We start from the raw sequence: 21,075 nt of genomic DNA, 5'->3' as shown, positions 1-21,075 counted from the left end.
TTCAAGACAATCTCCGACCCTAGCCCATCTTTTTTCGTCAATGGTTCCTTCCTGAGGGAACCACGGACAGGTTTCCCCTATAATCTCAAAAAAATTCTCTAATTCTCTCTGCTTTAACGTGACTCCCCTTGTTTTTATACTTTGCTCAATTCCATTTACAAACACTTTATGGGACGAAACTTCCTGTCCCATTCTTACCTTGCTGCACACAGACTTCTGCTTCCTGGCCTGCCTTCACCGGATCCTCCGTACCTCAGGTCCCTGTTCGGGCGTCACTTGAGTCGGCCCGCGACCCTTTTTCGAACGGTTCCTGTGGGGGAGGGGGGAGTGGACGAAAGGAGACAAGGGGACAAGTCTGCAGTTGCTGATCAAGTCCGTTTATTGAGTGTTTTACAGAGATATATATAGTGTGCAGAAAGAGGAGTGGTTTATACAATTTGAAAGCACACAGCTGACTATGATTGGCTAAGGCGACAATAAGGAAGTGGACTACCGACAATGAAAAAGTGACTTGGGGATGGAGAAATGGAAAAGTACTGGAGGCCGTAGGGCGAAAATCCCCTCCTGAGTCAGGATGTACAAACAGCCACAGAATGAGGAAGTACCTTAGGGTGCTGGAAAGTCCCAGCACAAAATATGTTACACAGACTTGCCTCTTGGCGAAATACCTCACAAATGGCCCAGGGGACCTCCAGCCCCCTACAAAATTGGCAAACTGATCACTAAGTGGAAGGCAAGACTCTCTGAGAAGCCAGAATAGTGGGTGGTCTCTGGAAGCTGCAGGATTGATCGCTCTTGTGGGCTTATGTCATTTTCCCCACACTGTATGGGACTCCTTGGGCATGTTTTCTCAGCAGCGAAGTGGAGCTTTTTCACAGCCCTGAACTCTAGAAATAACAAGTATGCTAAAAATGGCAAATACTTTCTAAGAGTGGCAATACCGAAGTGTGGCTACATCAGCACTTTCAAGTCTGCAGATTAAGTGCATTGTACTTAGCCTTAAAAATCACATCAACAAAGCTCCCCTGCTAATTTTTTCCTTTCTATTGGAACTTTAACTGCTGATTTATTATAATAGCATCTATTTTCTTAGAAACCTAGTAATGTCCATTTGCAATATTACATGAAAAGACTACATATAAATGTCATAATTTTATTTAATTGAGCACGAGAATCGTATCAAGAACGAAACAGTCTTTGGTTAAATAGACATGTCTAGTGTTGAAAATAGATTTCACACTCCACATGCATCACATAGCACAGACCATAGCTTCATTAGAATTCAAATCTTATAATAACTGACTTGCTGTTATAGCAATCAAATATGCATCAATAAATTATTCCAGAGAAGTTTTATTTTCAGAACAGAATGATGGTTAAATTATTGAAAATGGAATACAGAGTTTCTGGAAAAACTGTAGAAACACATTTCAACCAAAAAATTACATTTTTATAAGGAGTCAATATACACAAGGTACACTGGAGCAAGTAACATCAGAATCATACTCTCTGCGTCAGCATCATGGATTCGTACAATCACTGTAAATAAAAACACCAGGGTGGGGATATAGCTATTCACAGAAACAAGAGAAGAATGCTTTGCCAGAATGTTCAAGAACATTTCAGGAAGATTAGTGAAAATACAGTTCTTTGTTGTAAATATCTGTGGAGGATCAGTATGTGGAGACTTGGATTCCTACATGCACTACAGTTTACTCAAGTTATGTCAGAGACATAAACATAAGAACCTGTAGCTTACGACATGCTGATGTCAGAAACTTGAAGAAGCTTCTAAGTGTCCCATCTAAAATCAATACAGAGATTTGTTGAATTCTTATTCATTTGTATTTAATGTTAAATTGAATACATTTAGAAAACTTAAAACTTCTATCGCTTTCACAGAGGCATAGATTAATGATTGACAAAAGTAAACTAATGTCTGTTCTGTTAGATTTTTGGCACATAGCTCAGTTCTTCATTTCCTTAGGGACTAACAGGAGATAGCATAAATGCCTTATTAGGTAAACTAAGCCATAGATTTTATTTGTATTAAACTTTTTACTCTGAGATAATTGCAGAAATTATAGATTCACATGCAGTTGTAAGGAATAATACGAAGAGATCCTGTCTGCCTTTTACCCAGTTTCCCCCAAAGGTAGTATCTTGCAAAACTATACTGTATCACAGCCAGGATTTTGACACTGATCTAGTCAAGATATAGAACGATAATGTCCCAAGGATCCCTCGTGTTACCCACCTCTCTCCTTCTCCACCCTCCTCCCTAGCAACCTCTAATCTGTTCTCCATTTCTAGAATTTCGCATTCCAAAATGTTGTATACCTGGAATTCTACAGTATGTAACCCTGTGGGACTTTTTCACTCAACCTAATTCTCTGGAGATTCATCCAAGTTGTTGCTTGTATGAGAAATTATTTTTATTGCTGAGTAGTATTCCATGGCTCAGATGTATCATGTTTCACCAGCCACCCATTAAAGGACATCTGGTTGTTTACAGTTTTTGAATCTTATGAATAAAACTGCTAGGAATATTCACGTACAAATTTTTGTGTGAACATACGTTTTCATCTCTCTGGGATAAACGCCCAACCATGCAATTGCTGAGTGGCATGGCAGCTGCATGTTTTGTTTTATAAGAAACTGCCAAGTGGTTTTGCAGAGTTCCATTTCATTCCCACCAGCTATATATGATGATCCAGCTTCTTTGTGTCCTTGCTATATTATTTGGTGTTGTTATATTTTTAGCAATTTTGGTGGGTGCTTAGTGCATCTCATTGTGGTTTTAATTTGCAGTTCACTAATGATTGGTGATATTGAGTATCTTCTCATGGGCTTATTTGTCATTTGTACATCCTCTTCAGTGAAAGTCTGTATACATTCTCTATTTTTTGATTGCATTAAAAAAACTGTTGAGTTTTGTGAGTTCTCCGTATATTCTAGGTACTAGTCCTTTATTGGATATGGACTTGCAATTATTTTCTCTCAGTCTGTATGTAGCCTATCTTTTCATTTCCTTAACATGGTCTTTTTCAGAGCAAAAGTTTAAAAGTTTGATGTAGTCTAATTTATCAAACTTTCCTTTATGGATTATGGTTTTTGGTGTCAAAATACTCTCTTTGCTTGACCCTGGGTACATATGTTTTCTATGTTTAAAAATTTTTATAGTTTTACATTTTATGTTTAGAATTATGATCCATTTTGAGTTCCTTTTTATGCAAGGTGTGACAGATAAGTTGAGGTTATTTGCCTGTGGATATTCCATTGCTCTAACACATTTATGAAAAGCCTATTCTCCTCGATTGAAGAGGAGTATACCCAACTGAGTGGGTCTATTTCTAGATTTTCTATCTTGTTCTATTGATGTGTGTGTCTGTGGCTCCATCAATAAATACCATACTATCTTGATTACTATAGCTATAAAATAAGTTTTTATACTGAATAGAGTGATTTCTCCTACTTAGTTTTCTTTTACAAGATTGTTTTAGTTATTCCAAGGCCTATGCCTTGGAACTCTTAGAATAAACTTGAATATATCTACAAACTTTGCTGAGATTTTGATAGAAATTGGATTAAATCTATAGATAAATATGGGGAGAACTGACATCCTTGCTATTTTGTGTCTCCCAATCCATGAATATGGTATATCTCTTTGTTTATTTAGGTCTTTGATTCCTTTCATTAGCATCTTTTAATTTTCAGCATTTAGACCTTATATGTTTTGATAAATTTATCCCTAAATATTTATTTTCCTCAGAGTGATTGTAAGTGGTATTGTGCTTTTAATTTTGGTTTCCACTTTGTTCATCTTTAATATTTAGAAATATGATTATATTTTGTGTGCTAATCTTATATCCTGAAATCTTGCTGCACCCACTAGTTCTAGGAGTTTTCTTTTTTCTTTTTAAATAGATTCTTTGGAATTTTCTATGTCGACAGTCATGTCATCTGTAAACAGATATTTGTATTTCTTTCTTTCCAATCATATGCGATTAATTTCTTTTTCTTGCATTACTGCCATGTGTAGAACTTCTGGTACAGCCTTTATCATTTTTATCAGTGTAAATTTCCAGAGATTTGCTACAACACACTGGCCAGAATGGGACCCATCATTCTCAAACAGGTGCATTTTCAACACTCTTCTTATCATCCAACCTGTCTAGACTTCATATCCTGTAATTTGCATAAATAACTGATAACATTCATCAGTGGTTATAAATGGCACTCACATTGCAAAGTCCCTTGAAGCAACAGAGAGGCATTTAGTGAGCTAAGTGGAAACTGCTTGTAAAAAGCAAACTTAGCATACGAACATTATTCGTAAGAGAGAACCAGGAGGTAGTGATGCTCAAAGAATTAAGGTATGAGGTTGATTTATGGAGTATGTGGCTTATTCTTCCAGTTTTCCCCTCTCACTTTTAAATTGGCAATAGCAATAATTTTTAAACTCAGAAGTATGAAATATCATCAAAATTACCTTATTCTTGTATAGAAATTGCTATTATTAGGAACTCTTCTAAGAATTGACTTTTGACAAAGAATTCTGTGCGTCTTACTATATTTTTAGTAAAAGGCACTTAAAATATTTTGACATCTCAAACTCTGTTCATGTCTTAATTCTTTAAACAAAAATATGATCATTAATAACATTTTTACTTATTTTAAAAATGTATATTTCCTACATAGAGTGTTGCTTTTTTATGTTATACAATGTACCTAAGCCACCAGAGAGGGTTTAAAGCCATTATAAAAAGACAGAAAATGGGGTACTGCTTGATCTTTTAAAAACTTCAATATAAGAGGTCTTGGATAGACACATATAGATCCTTAGAGGCCTCACATGTGTACTCAGGTACAATGTAATTTCTTGAAAAACCAAGAGCTCCTACATATAATTGGTAGAACATTTTGAATTTGTTGTAACGACCAAATTTCAGAGACGAATATTTGTCAGTGGCAAATCATCACTGGCAGGCCAGTCATCACTTCCGTGATTCTGCGGATTCAATGACCAGCTGTGCATTTCAGTGACTCTCTTGTCTCTTTCTCAAGATGAATTATCTAAGCACCTCTCCATCCATTGTGCGCAGTGAGTTCTGGAGTCAGGTCACGGGACACTGACTTAGCCTCTCTGAGCCTAAGTCTTCTCACCCGTAAGCAGCAATGGTGATGTGAATCTCACTGGTTATAAGGCTTAAATGAGATGATCTTGCCAAGGGCCTGGTCCAAAGCTGGCCAGGGAGAGTGCCTTCGATTACTGACTTCTTTGCTTCCTCTTCTTGGACTTTGTTCTTGTTTCCTTTCACTCTTCACCCGCTCACCTCTCCTCCCTACACACCACAGGCAGAGACACTTCTTATGTGGGGTGCCACACGCCTCATGCCTAAGAGAAGGGAAGCCTCGGTCGAAGCACTAGCAGAGGGGACTGGGGAGCTTGATGCTGAAGCTGTCCCATCCTTAATGTGTTCCCATGGCCTGCTTCTTACACAGAACTGGGCTGTGCACAGACTCTGGGTTCTTATGCCGTTTGTCATGTTACAGTGGGACAGAAGCTTCATAAGTAACCAATACATTCTAGCAAGTGTGACTTAATAACGCGTCTGCAGTCCAGTCCAGAGCGTGATGGGTAATCCTTAGACAAACAGTCCTGCGTGCTCGCCCCAGACACAAGACCAACTCGGTGGTGCGTATTTAATTCCTTCATGGTTGCAGCGAGCTTCCAATCAAGACTGCTTTGGGCACAGCAAGCAACAAAAATACTCTCACAATACAATGCAATCACATCGCAGACACATCTTTTTTTTTTTTTTTTTTTTTGTCCTAAGGAATGGGGCAGCAACTGTCTCAACACGTCACTGTGACAATCAACGATGATTCTCGAATTGGTGGGACTGGTTTGAATACAATATAGACAAAGGCTATATACGTGGGTACCTGTGTGAATTGGGGGTTTCAAATGACCACTTTAATGTCCAGTCGGGCACAGGGTTCCCTGGCCACCCTCTCTTGTTCTGTCATCGGGACGGCAGTGCCGCTGTGAACCCCGGCAAAGAGTCAGCAGTCAGTCGCTGCCGCAGCCTCACGTAACAGATTTTCATTTCACGCAACACCGAGGACTTTCTTCTTGCTGCATCAGGCCTTTCTTGGGAGGGCCTTGAAGTACTCCTCCCTGGCAATGTCGGACACTCCGCCATACCATTTCTGAAGCCAGATGTGCTCTATCTTCATCTTCATGAAGAACCACTCATACTGGCGAGGCCACTTCCTCATCACTGGGTGTCTGAGAAACAAAGGAGAAGTCATGATAGAGCTGCTCGGACCGTGGGTGTCCCTCCCAGGGCACCGCTCCACTCTGTGTGTCACTGCGCAAGTCCTCCAGCCCTCCAGCCTCCAGGCCTCACTTGGGCTGAAGCCAGAGGCGGAAGCCAGGGAGCCAAGGACGGGGTCTGGGGCAGCTTTAGGAAGGCAGGAGGCTGCCATCTCCACACAGGGGCAGCCCAGCCTTGCATCAGGCTCCTTGGTTCTGATCCCAGCTCAGCTGGTGATGAGCTGCGGTGCCTTATGGGCTGTGTCCTCTCAGACCCTGGGCTCCTGAGTGTCATGGGGGCTGACAGCGACAGTACTCTGGTCGTGGGGCTGTGTGGGGAGCAAACCACTGCACACATAAAGCACCTGCACAGAGCAAGTGCTCAGTGAACGCCAGTTACTGTTCTCAGGAAACATAAAGAAAGGCTTTGTGCATCTCTGTATGAAATGTCAAGAGAATCATGGGCCTATGAAACGGATCTGCTCATGCGAAGATTTCCATTCCTGCAGCAGGCTGAGAACTGCTGAACTGAGCTGAGAGAGCAGACACGGAACGTCACACGCCGCCTTCTGCTTACTGACTTGCTTTCTCCCTCACGTGTAATCCTAAACACAAGCACTGTCAGTGCAAAGCCTGATGCGGGGCTTGGACCCATGAACCGTGAGATGATGACCTGAGCTGAAGTTGGACACTCAACCAACTGAGCCACCCAGGTGCCCCGGCTCACTTCTTTTAAATTTCATAAAAATCGGGGCACCTGGGTGGCTCAGTCGGTTAAAGGTCTGACTCTTGATTTTAGCTCCGGACATGATCTCACGGTCGTTAGGTCAAGCCCCATGTCTGGCTTCATGATGAGCGTGGAGCCTGCTGGGATTCTCCCTCTCTCTCTGCCACTCCTCCACTGGCACGTGTGTGTTCTCCGTCTCAGAATACATCAATAAGCATTAAAAAAATACAGTCATATCTAAAAATGTTATAAAAACTCAAAGACCGAGAGCAGATTGGGAAGAGCATTTGCAACAGTGCGGATGCAGTAATAGGCTGATGACCTTGTATAAAAAACAACTGATTGGGGCACCTGGGTGGCTCAGTCGGTTAAGCGTCCGACTTCAGCTCAGGTCATGATCTCACAGCTTGTGGGTTCAAGCCCCACATCAGGCTCTGTGCTGACAGCTCGGAGCCTGGAGCCCACTTTGGATTCTGTGTCCCCCTCTCTCTCTCACACTTCCTGATTACACTGTCTCTCTCTGTCTCTCAAAAATTAATAAAATGTTTAAAAAAATTTTTAGAAACAATTTATTTTCAAATAGCCATAAACTCATAGAGAAGTTGAAAAACACAGTACAATGAACTATTTTTTCCAACTAAACCATTTGGAAATAAGTTGCTGATGCGATGCCCCAACACTCCAAATACTTGTGCGGCCAAGATAATAAAAGGTTGTCATTTTAAGCAAACAGGATTTGTCCTTGCGGCAGGAACACATTTTGGCACCGCAACTATAACACATCCTTCCCCCAGGGGGCACTGGTTTTGCATCCAGGCAGCAAGTGGCAGGGAGTCGGACCTGGAGGAGACTGACAGCCGGGGCTTAAAAGAAGGTCAAGGTAAGGTTAGCGGAAGCAGGAGGTAAAGGCACCCAGGTAACATGGTGGCGGAAATTCAGCAGCGCTGTGCCTGCAAGAATGCAGAAAGCAGGATGAATTTAAGGAACCCAGTGGTCTCCCTAAGGTTTTGCCGAGTCTCACTGCCTATCCTGACATGAAAGAGGAGGGGTTAGAAGTAGAGGACAGCTGGGTGGGGCACCCGGTGGCCTTCTTCAGATCCTCTGTCCCCCTCTCTCTCTGCCCCTCCCCTCTCTAAAAAATAAACAAACATTAAAGAAAGAGGACAGCGAAGTTAAAAAATAAATCACATGCACACACACGCACACACACACCCCTATGCTCTTTTCTCAAGCTGTGTACTGAAGACCACACGATCAGATCATGTGGATACATCCAATCCCAATCCAATTCCAGAGTTCACTCCCGTTTTCCCGTTTGCACGTAGGAAACCCGTTCCTGTGGCAGTAAGAAGCCAGGCTTCCCGGTCTCTGCTGTTTACTTCTCCCCGCACGGAAAATCTTCCCATCTCCGTGGGGGTGCGGGCGGCTCCTCTAATTTACCACCTGCTTCCGGCTTCCTCTTCCACTAACTTAGACAAAGTGGGACTCTGGCCGTATTCATTGCCTGGGCCTCTGGGAGGATCCGTGCAGCTCCTCACCCCTGCTCCACCCTCCCACTCCCTACTGCTCTCCCCCTCCCCCCCCAGCAGAGTCCCCCTCCTCACCCATGGGAGACCACACCTCCTTGCACACACCATCCTCATCTTTCACAAGCTCTTGACCTCCCACATTCCCTAATGGGGCAGCCCTCTGGCTCATTTTGACCCCTACAGCAGTGATTTTTAAACTTTAGCGCACATGCTAATTTCCTGGGGCATGCTTTTAATATTTAGATTTAGTCTTACCTCCAGAGAATCTGATTCAGTAATCGGGTCAGGGCAGGAGGATGGGGCAGAAAGCCTGTCTCTGCCAGCATCCTCAGTGGGTCAGATGTAGGGGGTAGCACCACACTGACAAGAGCTCTCTCACTCCTGGATGTTTGAAAATGTTGTATGGACTTCTTACAAAGCCTCAATTATTTACTTCCATTTCTTTCTTTTTTTAAAAAAATTTTTCATGTTTCTTTGTTTCTTGAGAGAGCGAGAAAGCCACGGAGGGACAGAGAGAGAGAGAGAGAGAGGGAGAGAGAGAGAATCCCAAGCAGGCTCTAGACTGTCAGCACAGAGGCCGATGAGGGGCTTGATCCAATGAACTGTGAGATCATGACCTGAGCTGAAACCAAGAGTTGGAAGCTTAACTGACTGAGCCACCCAGGCCGCCTGGATATTTCCATTTGAAGGCAGGGCATTGTAGAAGGTTGTACAGGGAAGAGTGCCTGGATTCCCTCAGTGCGGGGTGTGGTCCAAAGGGAGGGCCAGGCCTCCACAGGACGGTCTGCCCAGCCTCGGTGGTCACCTGCAGCAGCCAAGACGGCCAGTGCACCACTGGTATTGCCAAAGGGCAGCTCAGACCATCACTACCACTGTCTCGGAGGCATCACGTGGCACAGACCGGACCTCCGCTTTATTATTACAGTGTATTTCTGGGCAAGCCAACTTTAAAGCATATACAGACCTTGAAAACATGGCTTGCTTGGCAAATTCTACTTCTTCTGGAGACACTGCGATCATCTGGCCAGTGAGCGTCAACCGGGCACACCGGGGGTCTTCTGGATCGACGATGTTTTTTCTGCATTCAAAAAATGTATTTCACATATTAAAATGATGATAGAATATCAGCCCGAAACACCAGGAATTTTATTAAAAATTAAAAACGGCAGTCACATGGCTGGTTCTATCATTGAAGTTTTTATACTATCTATAATTACTTTAAGATACTTGGGCAGACGGGGCTCCTGGGTGGCTCAGTTGGTCAAGCGTCTGACTCTGGATTTCAGCTCAGCTCATGATCTCACCATTCGTGAGATCGAGCCGCACGTCAGGCTCTGCGCTGACTGTGAGGAGCCTGCTTGAGATTCTCTCTCTCCTTTTTTCCCTGCCCCTCCTCCTCTCTTTCTCAAAAATAAATAACAAATAAACGGCAAAAAAAAAAAAATACTTCACTGGCTTTGTGAGAGGTGTGCTTGGGAAGTGAGCCGTCAGCCTGCACCCTGGGGGGCAGCAGATAGCTCCCCAAGCCCAAGAGTCACGGGTGCACATTCTGCAAGACCCCAGTCGGGAGCCCCTGTCGGGAAGCGGGGTGCTGCTCTGCATGACCTGAGGGGGGCCACTCAAAGACAAGAGGGGTGGTGCTCCAGAGGGAAGGCAATACGTCTGCCGGGGTCCAGCAGTGACCGAGGCGAAGGTTTCCGACATCACCGTCAGAATGCGGAGGGTCCTCCTTCAGTGTGAGGGATGTTGGAATGGAGAACATTAGTGTGACTATTTGTAACTGCCTGCTAGTCAGTGTCTCCATGGTGAGAGGATTCTTCTAAGACTTGCTCTTACTCAGAGTCACCTGGCAGTGAGGATGTACTTTATATTCTGGATGTCACTCTTTTTCCAGGTGAATATAATTCTAATATAAATATAACATGATATGATACGATATGATTCTCCTAATTAATCATTCTCCTATCTAGGGTTGCCAGCTAAAATATTGCATGACACATAATTATGTGAGAAAAATATTTGTTAATCTGAAATTTAAAAAATTTTTAATGTTTATTTAGTTTTGAAGGAGAGAGAAACAGAGCATGAGGGAGGGAGACACAGAATCTGAAGCAGGCTCCAGGCTCCTGAGCTGTCAGCACAGAGCCCGACGCGGGGCTCAAACTCTTGAGCCGTGAGACCTGAGCTGAAGTCAGAGGCTCAACTGACTGAGCCCCCCAGGAGCCCCCAATTCTTTCACACCTTTGAGGGCACTTGTTTCAGTCTGTGTTTTTTATTCCAGCTGTCTGGAAGTGGTGCATCACTGCGGTTTTTATTTGCATTTCCCTGATGGCCGGCTGATGCTATCTTTTTGTCTGCTTACTGTCTGTATGTATATCTTTGCAGAAATTGTCTGTTAAAATCCTTTGCCTATTTTAAATTGGGCTCTTTTCTTTTTTATTATTGAGTTGTGAGAGTTCTTTATATATTTTGAATATAAATCCCTTTCCAATATGTTTTAAAGGTATTTTCTGTTTTTCACTTTCTTGATGGTGTTCTTTTTATTCTTTTTTTATTTTAGAGAAAGAGAGAGCCAGCACAAGCAGGAGGGAGGGGAAGAGAGAATCTTCAGCAGGCTTCATGCTCTGTGTGGAGCCTAAGTGGGGCTCAATCCCACGACTGGGGTTATGACCTAAGAAGAAATCAGTAGTTGGATACTCAACTGACTGAGCCACCCAGGAGCTTCTTGACGGTGTTCTTTGATGCAAAAAGTTTTTTTAATTTTCACCAAATCCAAATAATCTACTCTTCTTCTGTTTCCACTTATGATTTTTTTTAAAGCTCCCAGTAACCTAGGGCAAAGGATATTCATCAAAATCCTATCCATATGTTATATCTCATGGAACAAGACAAGCATGTCCATAATTATTAGATATTGTGGGTTTTGTAGTAAGACAAGAAATAGAAATATGTATAAATATTGGGAAATAATAAACATGTGTGTAGTTATTTCCAAATGATGATCGTATACAAAGGAAAATGCAAGAGAATCCACACTCAGAATATTAGCATTAAGAAGAAAGCTCAGCGAGATTGTTGAATTCGAGAATAAACAATTGCATTGTTACTTATAAGAAAAAAATCTTTTTAAAGTACATTTCATATACTAAAAGGTATATAGATGGTAAAGAAACCTATAAAATATCTAGGGATAAATTTAACCCAAAAATGTGTAATATCTTAGTGGAAAAAATTATAATTTTATTGAAATACATAAATGGCCTAAGTAAAGAGAGCGTAATACCATATACTGAATGGGAAAACCCAGTTTAAAAGAGATGTCAATTCTTCCAGAATTAATCTCTAGAGATGCTATAATTTCAGTTCCAATTCTGATATATATTTTGAAATAAAACAAAACACACTGAATCTAAACTTCCTGCAGAATAACAGAAGTCTGAGAATAGCTGAAACCACTATAAAGAAGAACAATAAAGCAGGAGGCTTCGTCTACCAGACAATCCAGACATAAGGCCGTATTGTCTTGTCCTGAAAAATCGCTTCCTTCTCTTTGCATTGTTTTAATTTTCCCTAGTTCTTTTTATTTGTTCATTTTAAACGGTAGAGACTTTCCTCAAATGTTTTCCTTGGCTCTTGATTCATATTTAAAATGTGGCACCCTAGAGCCAGTTGGAAATTCTGACTGCAATAGGTATGGCTTTCCCACTCTGCACTTGACTCTAAAGTGATCAAGCTTGATGGTTTTGTTGAAGGACTCCTAACTATTCAATATCTGTGGGTTTGTTTTGTTTTTTCTCTTGGGCTGTTTGGTATCCCTGAAGAAATCCTTCAAGAATTCTCGGACAAAACCTTGTTAAAGATGACCTTAGTCCATAATCCACAAGAAGATGCAAAAGCCAGCAGAAACAGCAAATACCAGAAGTAGATACTCAAGGTAGACCACATTGATTTTAAGATAAAGACGTCTACAATGCGTAAGCTCTCCCAGTCTTTAATTGAAAGTGCAAGCTCTCTGGGGGTCTGGTTTTATACGGGGCCCTTATTTCTCACTCTTCACTTGACCAGCCCAAGATACTGTTTCTTTGTTCTCATGTGTCAAAACCTACGCCTCTACTTCCCCCACACTGCAGCCCCACTAGAGGAGTTCTGGCTCCGGTTTTTTTGTTTCATCTTCATTTTTGTCCCCCAGGGGATTCTTTTTGTTTCTTATGAATATGCATTTAAAAGAATGTTTTTCTTCCTACTTTTTTTTTTTTAGATTGATGAAGTCTGTAGTTGTATTTTAAAACTTCAAACAATAAAAAAAGTGTTAAGACTAAAAACAAAGAATTTCCATGTAAAAGTTTAGAGACTATAAAAACATGTTAGAAAATAAAAATAAGTGTTTTCAAATAACCTTGGAATTATATCATACATAGAGCTTTTATCTTATTTGTTTCCACCCCAAAATTAAATTGGGAACATTTTATATTGAGAAGCACATGCTGGGAAATCTGTTTACTCACAAAATTCTCAGACATTTATCTCCCATTTCTGTCTACTGGATATACAGACAGGGCTGGAAAGCTACACCTCTGATGCTGAATGGTTTTACTTGCACTGCGGGGGCTGTGCGAAGTGGCTGAGCCGCAGTAAGTGTCTGCCTCAACGCCTCCATTGACCTGTGAGCTGGAACCCCCGGACGGAGCCTCAATTTCCTCTTCTGTAAAATGAGGACATTAATTTCTTGCCTGCCTTCTTCCCAGAGTTCAAAGGTATGTAAAAGCATGATGAACATCATAAGGAAGTAATGAATGGTTTTCTCGTATATTATAACTGTGAAACGACAGTAAGTGAATGTGAGCAGGATAAAGATAGAGAAGATCGTCTTTGAGGCAGACTGATTTACTTTCCTTCGCCATTCGTCTATAGCCTTGAAAGATTTTTCCGGCACTGCATTTCATTACGGAGGCCAAATGAGAAAACTTTATGATGGATTGTTCTCCAACATCAAAGGAGAAGGAAGCAGGAGACAGCTTGCATTTTCCTTTCTTGAAGCCAGTTAGAGTAAGGAAAAAGGGAGATAAAGTACTCTTTCCTTGTTTGTCCTGTGCGGTCTGTATAGCCACACATTCTGATATACGGTAAATGCAGGACATGAAAGGCATACAGTGAGCTTGGTTAAGAGCATGGGTTACCACTCAGGGGGTCCTGGGTGGTTCAGTCAGTTAAGTGACTCTTGATTTGGCTCAGGTCATGACCTCACATTTTGTGAGTTTGAGCCCCATATTGGGATCCACACTCACAGTACCCAGCCTACTTAGGATTCTCTCTCTCCCTCTCTCTCTACCCGCCCCTGCTTGTTCTCTCTCTCTCTCTTCCTCCCTCCCTCAAAATAAATAAATAAGTAAACTTAAAAAAAAGAGAGTATGGGGTCTTATCCTCCTAGAGACTGGAATCCTGGGTGTGACTCAACCTCTCTCTGCCTCAGTTTCCTCACCTGTACAAAACAGACACCAAAAGTTCCTGCCTTATGGTGGTGTTGCAAGGTGCCAGTGGTGGGAGACAGGGAGACTTTGCGGTCCTGTGATGAGGAAGGCCCCCTAGGATAACACTCTTGACTCTCTCCACTACTCAGACTTACATTAACCGGTCCTTTTGCAAGAAGACACTGGACATTTCCCTGCAGGAAGTGCACATACTAGGCTATCCATCTGCCATAAACCAGAAAGACCTGCCACAGCTCAGGGAGGCCCCAGGTGCAGTGCTGCAGACCGTGCAAGCCTGGTGAGTTCTGGAGTTCCCCTGCCCACACCCTCCATGTTGGCTTGATCAATGTCAAAGGCGATATTTCGCTATTCTGTCTGCTCTACTCTTTTATTTCTCCATTGGTTTAGATCGGGCAAATGATGGCCTGGCTGGCCAAGCATGGCCTGTTGCCTGTTTCTGTTTAGCATGAGAGAGGAGCATGGATTTTACACTTTTAAGAAAATTGAGAAAAATCAAAAGAAGAATATTTTATGACATATGAAATCTATATGAAATTTGGATTTCAGTCTACCTGAGAAAAGTTGTATTGGGGTACAGGCCCATTCTGTGGCTGCTTTCATCTACAATGGCAGATTTGAGTGGTTGTGACAGAAACTATGGCCCACCTCACTCACAAAATTTGTCATCTTCTCCCTACAGAAAACATTTTCTAAACCCCTGGTTTAGACTGTGGGACTGGAAGAAGGGGGCTGTTCATAGGCTCTCTGGAATCCTTACATGAGGACTAAAGGCAAGGATTCACATAATATGATTAGAATAGTGCCTGGTGTGTAGTAAGCCCTCATACCGTGATGCTGTTGCTGCTCATTTGTCATGGGGGCCGAAGGGGTGGGGTGGCTAGAGTTCAGGATTTTTACAGCTTCAATTGGTAGGGGTATCGATCATGAAATATCAAGAAGATTGCTATGGACTGAACTGTGTGCCTGGCAAATTCAATGGTGAAGCACTAATTCCTGGTGTGACTGTATTTGAGAGAGGAAGAGAGAAAACATGAGCAAGGGGTGGGTACACTGAGAAGGAGAGAGAATCCCAGCAGGCTCCAGACTCAGGGCTCAATCCAATGAACCATGAGATCATGACCTAAATTGAAATCAAGAATTGGATGCTCAACTGACTGAGCCACCAAGGAACCCCATGACTGTATTTTAAAATAGGGTCTTAAGGGAAGTAATTAAGGTTAATGAGGTCATAATGGCGATGTCCTTATTCGATGACACTGCTAATCTTATAAAGGAGAGTAAGGAGGGGCAAGCAGAGGAAAGCCTATATGAAGGCAGAGCAAGAAGGAGGCCATCTTAAAACCCAGGAGAGAGGCGTCAAGAGAAACAAACCCAGCTGACACCTTAGTCTTGGGCTTCTAGCCTCCAGACCTGTGAAAAAATTAATTTCTGCTCATTCAGCCTCCCAGGCAGTGGCAGTTTGCTACAGCAGCCTGAGCTGACACAGAGATGGCAGGGACTCAATGGTGATTCTGAAACGGGGAGCACCAAACGCCTCCCCCTCTGCCTCTGCGGCTACCTTTGTGGCAGAGGTGGGGTGTTATGGGATGAAAGGAATAAATTAGGAGAGCACTAGATAAATTATAATGTAGGGGAGAGTTAACTTCTAAAAGCTTGGAAGTTTTTTTTTTTTAACCTTAAAATGGAGATCTATTATGTTTGTGGCAGATCCTCTCCCTCCATGGGGAGCCTTTGTCTAAGGAGCCCAGGGAGATGTGGGAAAGGCACACACCATCTGGATCCTGGAAGGAAGTCTATGTATTTTCACTGTCCTAATACTATGATGTCCCCTGGCATCATGGCGAAAGCTGTCCCCACTGTGAGGACCTTGACGGTTCCTGGGTAGGCTGAGCACATCATTTCAAGTCTACCTACCTACCTACTCATTTGTTTCACTTCTTAATTTGATCACTGCTTGAGAAAATGATATGATTTTTTCCCTTTTGAAATCAGGTAGGATTATTTGACATTTACATATCTTCTATACACAACATTACAGAACTTTTAAGGCATCTGACTGGTCTAATCCTCACAATAGCCACGTGACACAGGTCACATATCATAATCTCCTGGTACGCAGGCAAGGAGCTAACTCAGCAGACCACGGCTGCTCAAACCCTGTACTTTTCAAAGAATGGCCTGTCCTAGGAGGTCTGGCCATTGACTGGCTCCTGGAAGCTCACCTCTGAGCTCTGGACGCATCCTTCCGAGGCCCTGGGCCACACTGGATCAATTTGACCTCATGGGGCCCAGGGACTGAATTGCTAAGATCCGTCACGCAGACACCGTAGTGCCCATGTGACTGAATTATAGTGAAAACCCTGGATATCAAGGCTCAAGTGAGCCTCTCTGGTCGGCAATATGTTGGCATGCATTGTTGCCGGGAGAATTAGGTGTGTCTCCACGCAGTTCCCCTGGGAGGGACTCCTGGAAGCCTGGGCCTGCTTTCTTTTGGACTTTGCCCCGGCAGCTTTTTCCTCTGATGACCTTGATCTGTATGCTTTCACTGTCATAAAGCATGAGCTCCTGAATCCTGTGAATTCTTTTAGTGAATCATCGCCCGGAGTCGGCTTGCTGGCCAAGCAGACTCTCCTAGAGCCTCTTCTCCCAGATGGCACGTGTCATAAAATGGCAGCCTTGAGGCATGATTCATTGAAACTCATTCTCATCCATTAAACTGCTTTAAAATCTTGAGAAAGGTACATTTGTTAAGCGAAGCATATGTTTTGATTATATTTAAGGAACCTGTTTTCACTTGCCTGGAAGTTTTCCTTTGTTAAGCATCCTGTTGAGTTATAGCAAGAGAAACACTGGACGTGCCCACATTTTCAGGTAAATTGTTTCATGTGAGAACATTGTGTACCATTGGAAACGTTATGGTCTGCTGTGTTTATGACACTGAAGAAATGAGTTGCTGAACAGTGAATTTTTCTTGTGGGTTAAGAGGAAGGAATGATGGGAAGCAATCCACATAATAACTACAAAGATTGAATCTACATTGAACTTTGCAAAAACCTGAGATAGGAGAAAACAAGTAAGAATAGAAAACAGGAACAAAATTTACATATACTGGACAAGACTGTCATCAGTTGTACCTCATTATTTGTTCACTGTTAAAGCTAATTTCTCCACAAATTGCTCTTTGATGAAAGCAACGAGTTAGTATTCATAAGTAAGTCATTACAGAATTAATATAGGGAGCATCATATGTAAATAGGGAGTGTTTTGCTTCTCCATTTGTGGTGATTACATAAAATAGAAAAGAGATGATGTATTAAATAGGTAAATAGAAAATTCGATTTACACAGTGGGCCACCCAGCTAGGCACAGTGTGAGCCGCTGCTCACCTGCGGTAGGCAGGATAAAGCAGAGGTCTGCAGCCTCATCTCCGGGACACGTGACTGTATCAAAGGGAAATTAAAGTGGCTCATCAGCTGGCACTGGATAGGGAGACTACCCGGGGTCACCTGGCTGTGCCCACTGCAGTCACAGGGGACTTAAGGTCACAGGGGGAGGCAGAAGAGAGTGTCAGAGAGATGTGGTGTGAGAAAGGCTCAGTTAGCCATGGCTGGCTTTGACTGTGGAAGGGACCACAGGCTAAGGAATGCAGGCAGCTCCTAGAAGCTGGAGAAGACGAGACCATGATTATTCCCCTAGAGCCTAGGAAGGAACACAGTCCTGTCTACACCTGGATTTTAGCCTACTAACACCTGTTTGGGACTCCTGTGCTCCGTAACCATAACACATTTGTGTTGTTTGAAGCCACTGGGTTATGGTGCTTTGTTACGGCAGCAAACGGATCCATCTAGGAAGAGGTCAGACTGCAACCCCACCCTCAGTCAAGTGAGTGCAGCACACCTGGGGTTATGGCAGCTGCTGCTCCTGAGCCGGTCAGTGAACCAGCGACCAGGAAGGAGGATGCGTGTACCCAGGGTGCCCTTTCAGTTCACCTCCTCTGGTGAACAGGGGCTGTAGGAAGCATTCCCACCTTGTGCCACTGTTCTTTGCATATTGCTCAGGCATCCACCTCTTCCTCACACAGCTTCAGGAGCCCTACCCCACCCCCACATCCTGAGGGCTGGAACTGCCTACAACAACCAGCATGCGCTATCTCCTGGCCAGAGTAACGATTCAGAGAGTGGCACAAGAAGTTCGGTCATTAAAGCTCAAGGACCTACTTGCTGGGGACTCCTGGAATGGCAACCCTCTTACTCTCCTTTGGAGTCTACCTGGGGAGGTGCCTGTTTTCGCTGGACATAAACAGAGAGCAATCTAGAAGTTTCCACATCTGCATCACAAGTGGGACCATCCTTAAGATGAAGCAGACACTGGTGGAGGCAGAGTGGAGAAATGGGAAAATCTCATTTTGGCTGACCCTGCAGAGCCCCGAAGAAAAGCCTACCTCTGGACTTTTCAAATATGTCAACTAATCAATTTCTTTAATTCTCTAAGCACATCTGAGCTTATTTTTCTATTTCTTGTAACTGAGAGGTTCCTCACTGATAGAAGGGTTTACAGTGTCTGGAACTCTTCCTGTTCTTAGAATGGATCCTATGGTCAACGCATGCTCATCTAATGCTGGGTGGTATTAATAGTAATCTACTGGGGTGCCTTGGTGGCTCAGTCAGTTGAGCATTTGACTCTGGCTCCAGTCATGATGTCACGGTTCATGAGTTTGAGACTCACATGGGGCTCTCTGCTGTCAGAGCGGTGCTCGCTCCCTCTCCGCACCTCCCTGACTCACACTCTTCTCTCTCAAAAATAAATAAACACTTAAAAAATAGTGACCCACAAACTATTCTCAATACAGGCAGTAAAGTCATGGTGGAACTGTGTAAAGAAAGGGTGGTTCCCATAGGCATCTTTTCCATTAACGCGGGATCATGCGAAGCAAAAATGGCCTGTATTTAATATTCACAACTTTATGCACTTCTTTGAGATAAGACTCTATACACCACCTGTTTGGTAGAAGTTCTCCCTGGCTCTCTCGTGGTTTTGAAATCTTGTGAGCAGAGGACTAGCTCCCTGTGTTTGGAGCCAATCTTTTCCCTGAAGATCTTTATATATAGAGCAAATAGCCTTGGAAGATAGAGTGTCTCCCTCTGAGGCAAAGGGCAGGCTTATTTACTGTCTAGCAGGATGGGGCTGCTGTCTTTCTTGGGGGCGGGGGACGGCAGGCAGGCCTGCTCCCTGTTATACAAGGTTTTGTTCTCTGGGCCGGGGCTTCTCTCCCATAACACAACCCACCGTGCGTACACATGCCCCGGGGCCTCTTCACGTCCCTGTGGAATTAGGGCCCATGGGAACTCCTGCCATGAAACACTGCTGCTCTGGCCGCTGCTCCTGCTGTGAATAACAGTCCTGTTTCCTTGACCCATGAGTTTTGTGTCTTCTGCCAACATCCACGAACCATGGCTCCCTTGTTGGTGAGAAGGAACATGAACAACTTGCTTGTAAATAGGATAAAATCTTAGACCTGTTCTCAACACAATGTAAAACCATTGAGTTTCTTTGCTTTTGTTTGGAATTACATCACTCTGGAATCAGTGAGGTGAAAATGTCATGCTGATCACAAGCTCTGATTTGCATATGTATATGTATCTTTGAGTAATAAGATGGGGACAAATTATTTTAAAATGCCGTCTTCCCATAAGACAAAAATATTTCATAGCATATGGATTACAGAGTCAAATAATGGAAAAGACCTTGCTGGTGCTAAGTTTGGAGTCTACTGGGGGCCTTGTTCTTTCTGGATCAGTCAGGGCCTTTCTGGTCCGTCCCCAGCTTGGGGACGTGTGCAGCACGGGCATGAAAGGAGCGGCCTCCTCTCCCACTGGGCCTCCCCCAAGTCTGCCCTTCGCCTCTTGTTTCCTGGTAATCACTTTGCATAGCCCCCAAGTCTGGTACCCATCTGCTATTTCCTGACCTCCAACTCTAGCTTAGCTACATTCTTTGGCTCCTGATGGAGCAAGAAAGTAAACTCACTACTAAAGAAACATTAACTGACTGCAGCTGGCCATGAATTCCTGCGTGGCTGTGTGATTAGGGCAGAGAATGCGGTGGGAGCGGAGGGTAGCGAGTGCATCTCAGGAAGGTCTGCTCTTGTGTTTACGAAAGCATGTCAATGAGTCTGGGTGATCAGGGCACAGTGAGGCCCCCTCCCCAGTGCACCGAGGCTGGTGTGCGGGAGGGAAGAAGGAGAGGTTAAATGTGTGCAGTCCTGCAAATGGCATCCTCTCGACATTATTGCATTGCAGGTTCCTGTAGAGGCAGGAGACCCAGAAGGGTTGGTTTTGCTTGGGGAGGTTGGTGAGACTCAGAGAAGAAAAGAAAGTCACAAGCAGGAGAACAGAGCTTGGAAGGGCTGCCCAGCAGTGCGGCAGGAGGCTGGAGGTAAGGAGCAGAGGCACTCTCCATCCACGCGATGCAGGGTGGCCAGTGACTAGAGCAGGGACGTCATGCGATCTTCAGAAACAGGGGCTGGGGTATCCTGGTAGCTCCTCACCTGCGGTGCTGGTCTCTGACTGGGTGCTGTCCTGGCACTGGTTCAGAGATCCCACCCCAGCTCCCTCTGCCACTCTGCTGGCACTGCCAGAACCCAGGGCTTGCTGCTCAGCTCTGGCCACCTGTGCTTCTTAGATCCACCAGGGCTCTCCTGCCACAGAGATAGCACAGCAGCTCCATGGAGAGGCATATACAGACCACAGGAACCCTCAGAGGGAGCTTTGCTTTTGTCCTTATCCTGTGTTACAGTTATCAAGCAGTTGTCGCTCTAGGCTACTACGTGACATACACATTATCCAATGACACCATCTTGCATTTAATGTTCAGCTGTCCCTCTCCAAATCCTTGTGGTTTCCTTGGACATGTGCAGCAAACAATGAGTTAAACCAGGGGCGCAGCCTGGCACTCCAACACGTCACTCCCTTGACAGGAGAGGAGGAAAGACGGTCGCTATAGGGGAGCCAA

General features: G+C 43.9%; 1 protein-coding gene across 1 annotated transcript in view; it reads right to left on the bottom strand.

Moving 5' to 3' along the window:
- Positions 1-1,139: 1,139 nt before the first annotated feature.
- The window catches only part of CREG2 (cellular repressor of E1A stimulated genes 2), a 51,962-nt gene continuing 32,026 nt past the window's right edge, over positions 1,140-21,075 (bottom strand). Inside the window, exons 6-7 of the mRNA XM_029938496.1 lie at positions 9,543-9,656; positions 1,140-6,295 (exon numbers count right to left, since the gene is read on the bottom strand). Of these exons, the coding sequence (XP_029794356.1) occupies positions 6,148-6,295; positions 9,543-9,656 (262 nt within the window). The 3' untranslated portion in view covers positions 1,140-6,147. The remainder of the gene's footprint in view (positions 6,296-9,542; positions 9,657-21,075) is intronic.

This window comes from Suricata suricatta, chromosome 4, assembly GCF_006229205.1.
Source record: "Suricata suricatta isolate VVHF042 chromosome 4, meerkat_22Aug2017_6uvM2_HiC, whole genome shotgun sequence".
NCBI lineage: Eukaryota > Metazoa > Chordata > Mammalia > Carnivora > Herpestidae > Suricata > Suricata suricatta.
Note: the sequence above shows the minus strand (reverse complement) of the source record. Positions and strands in the feature narration are given on the sequence as shown.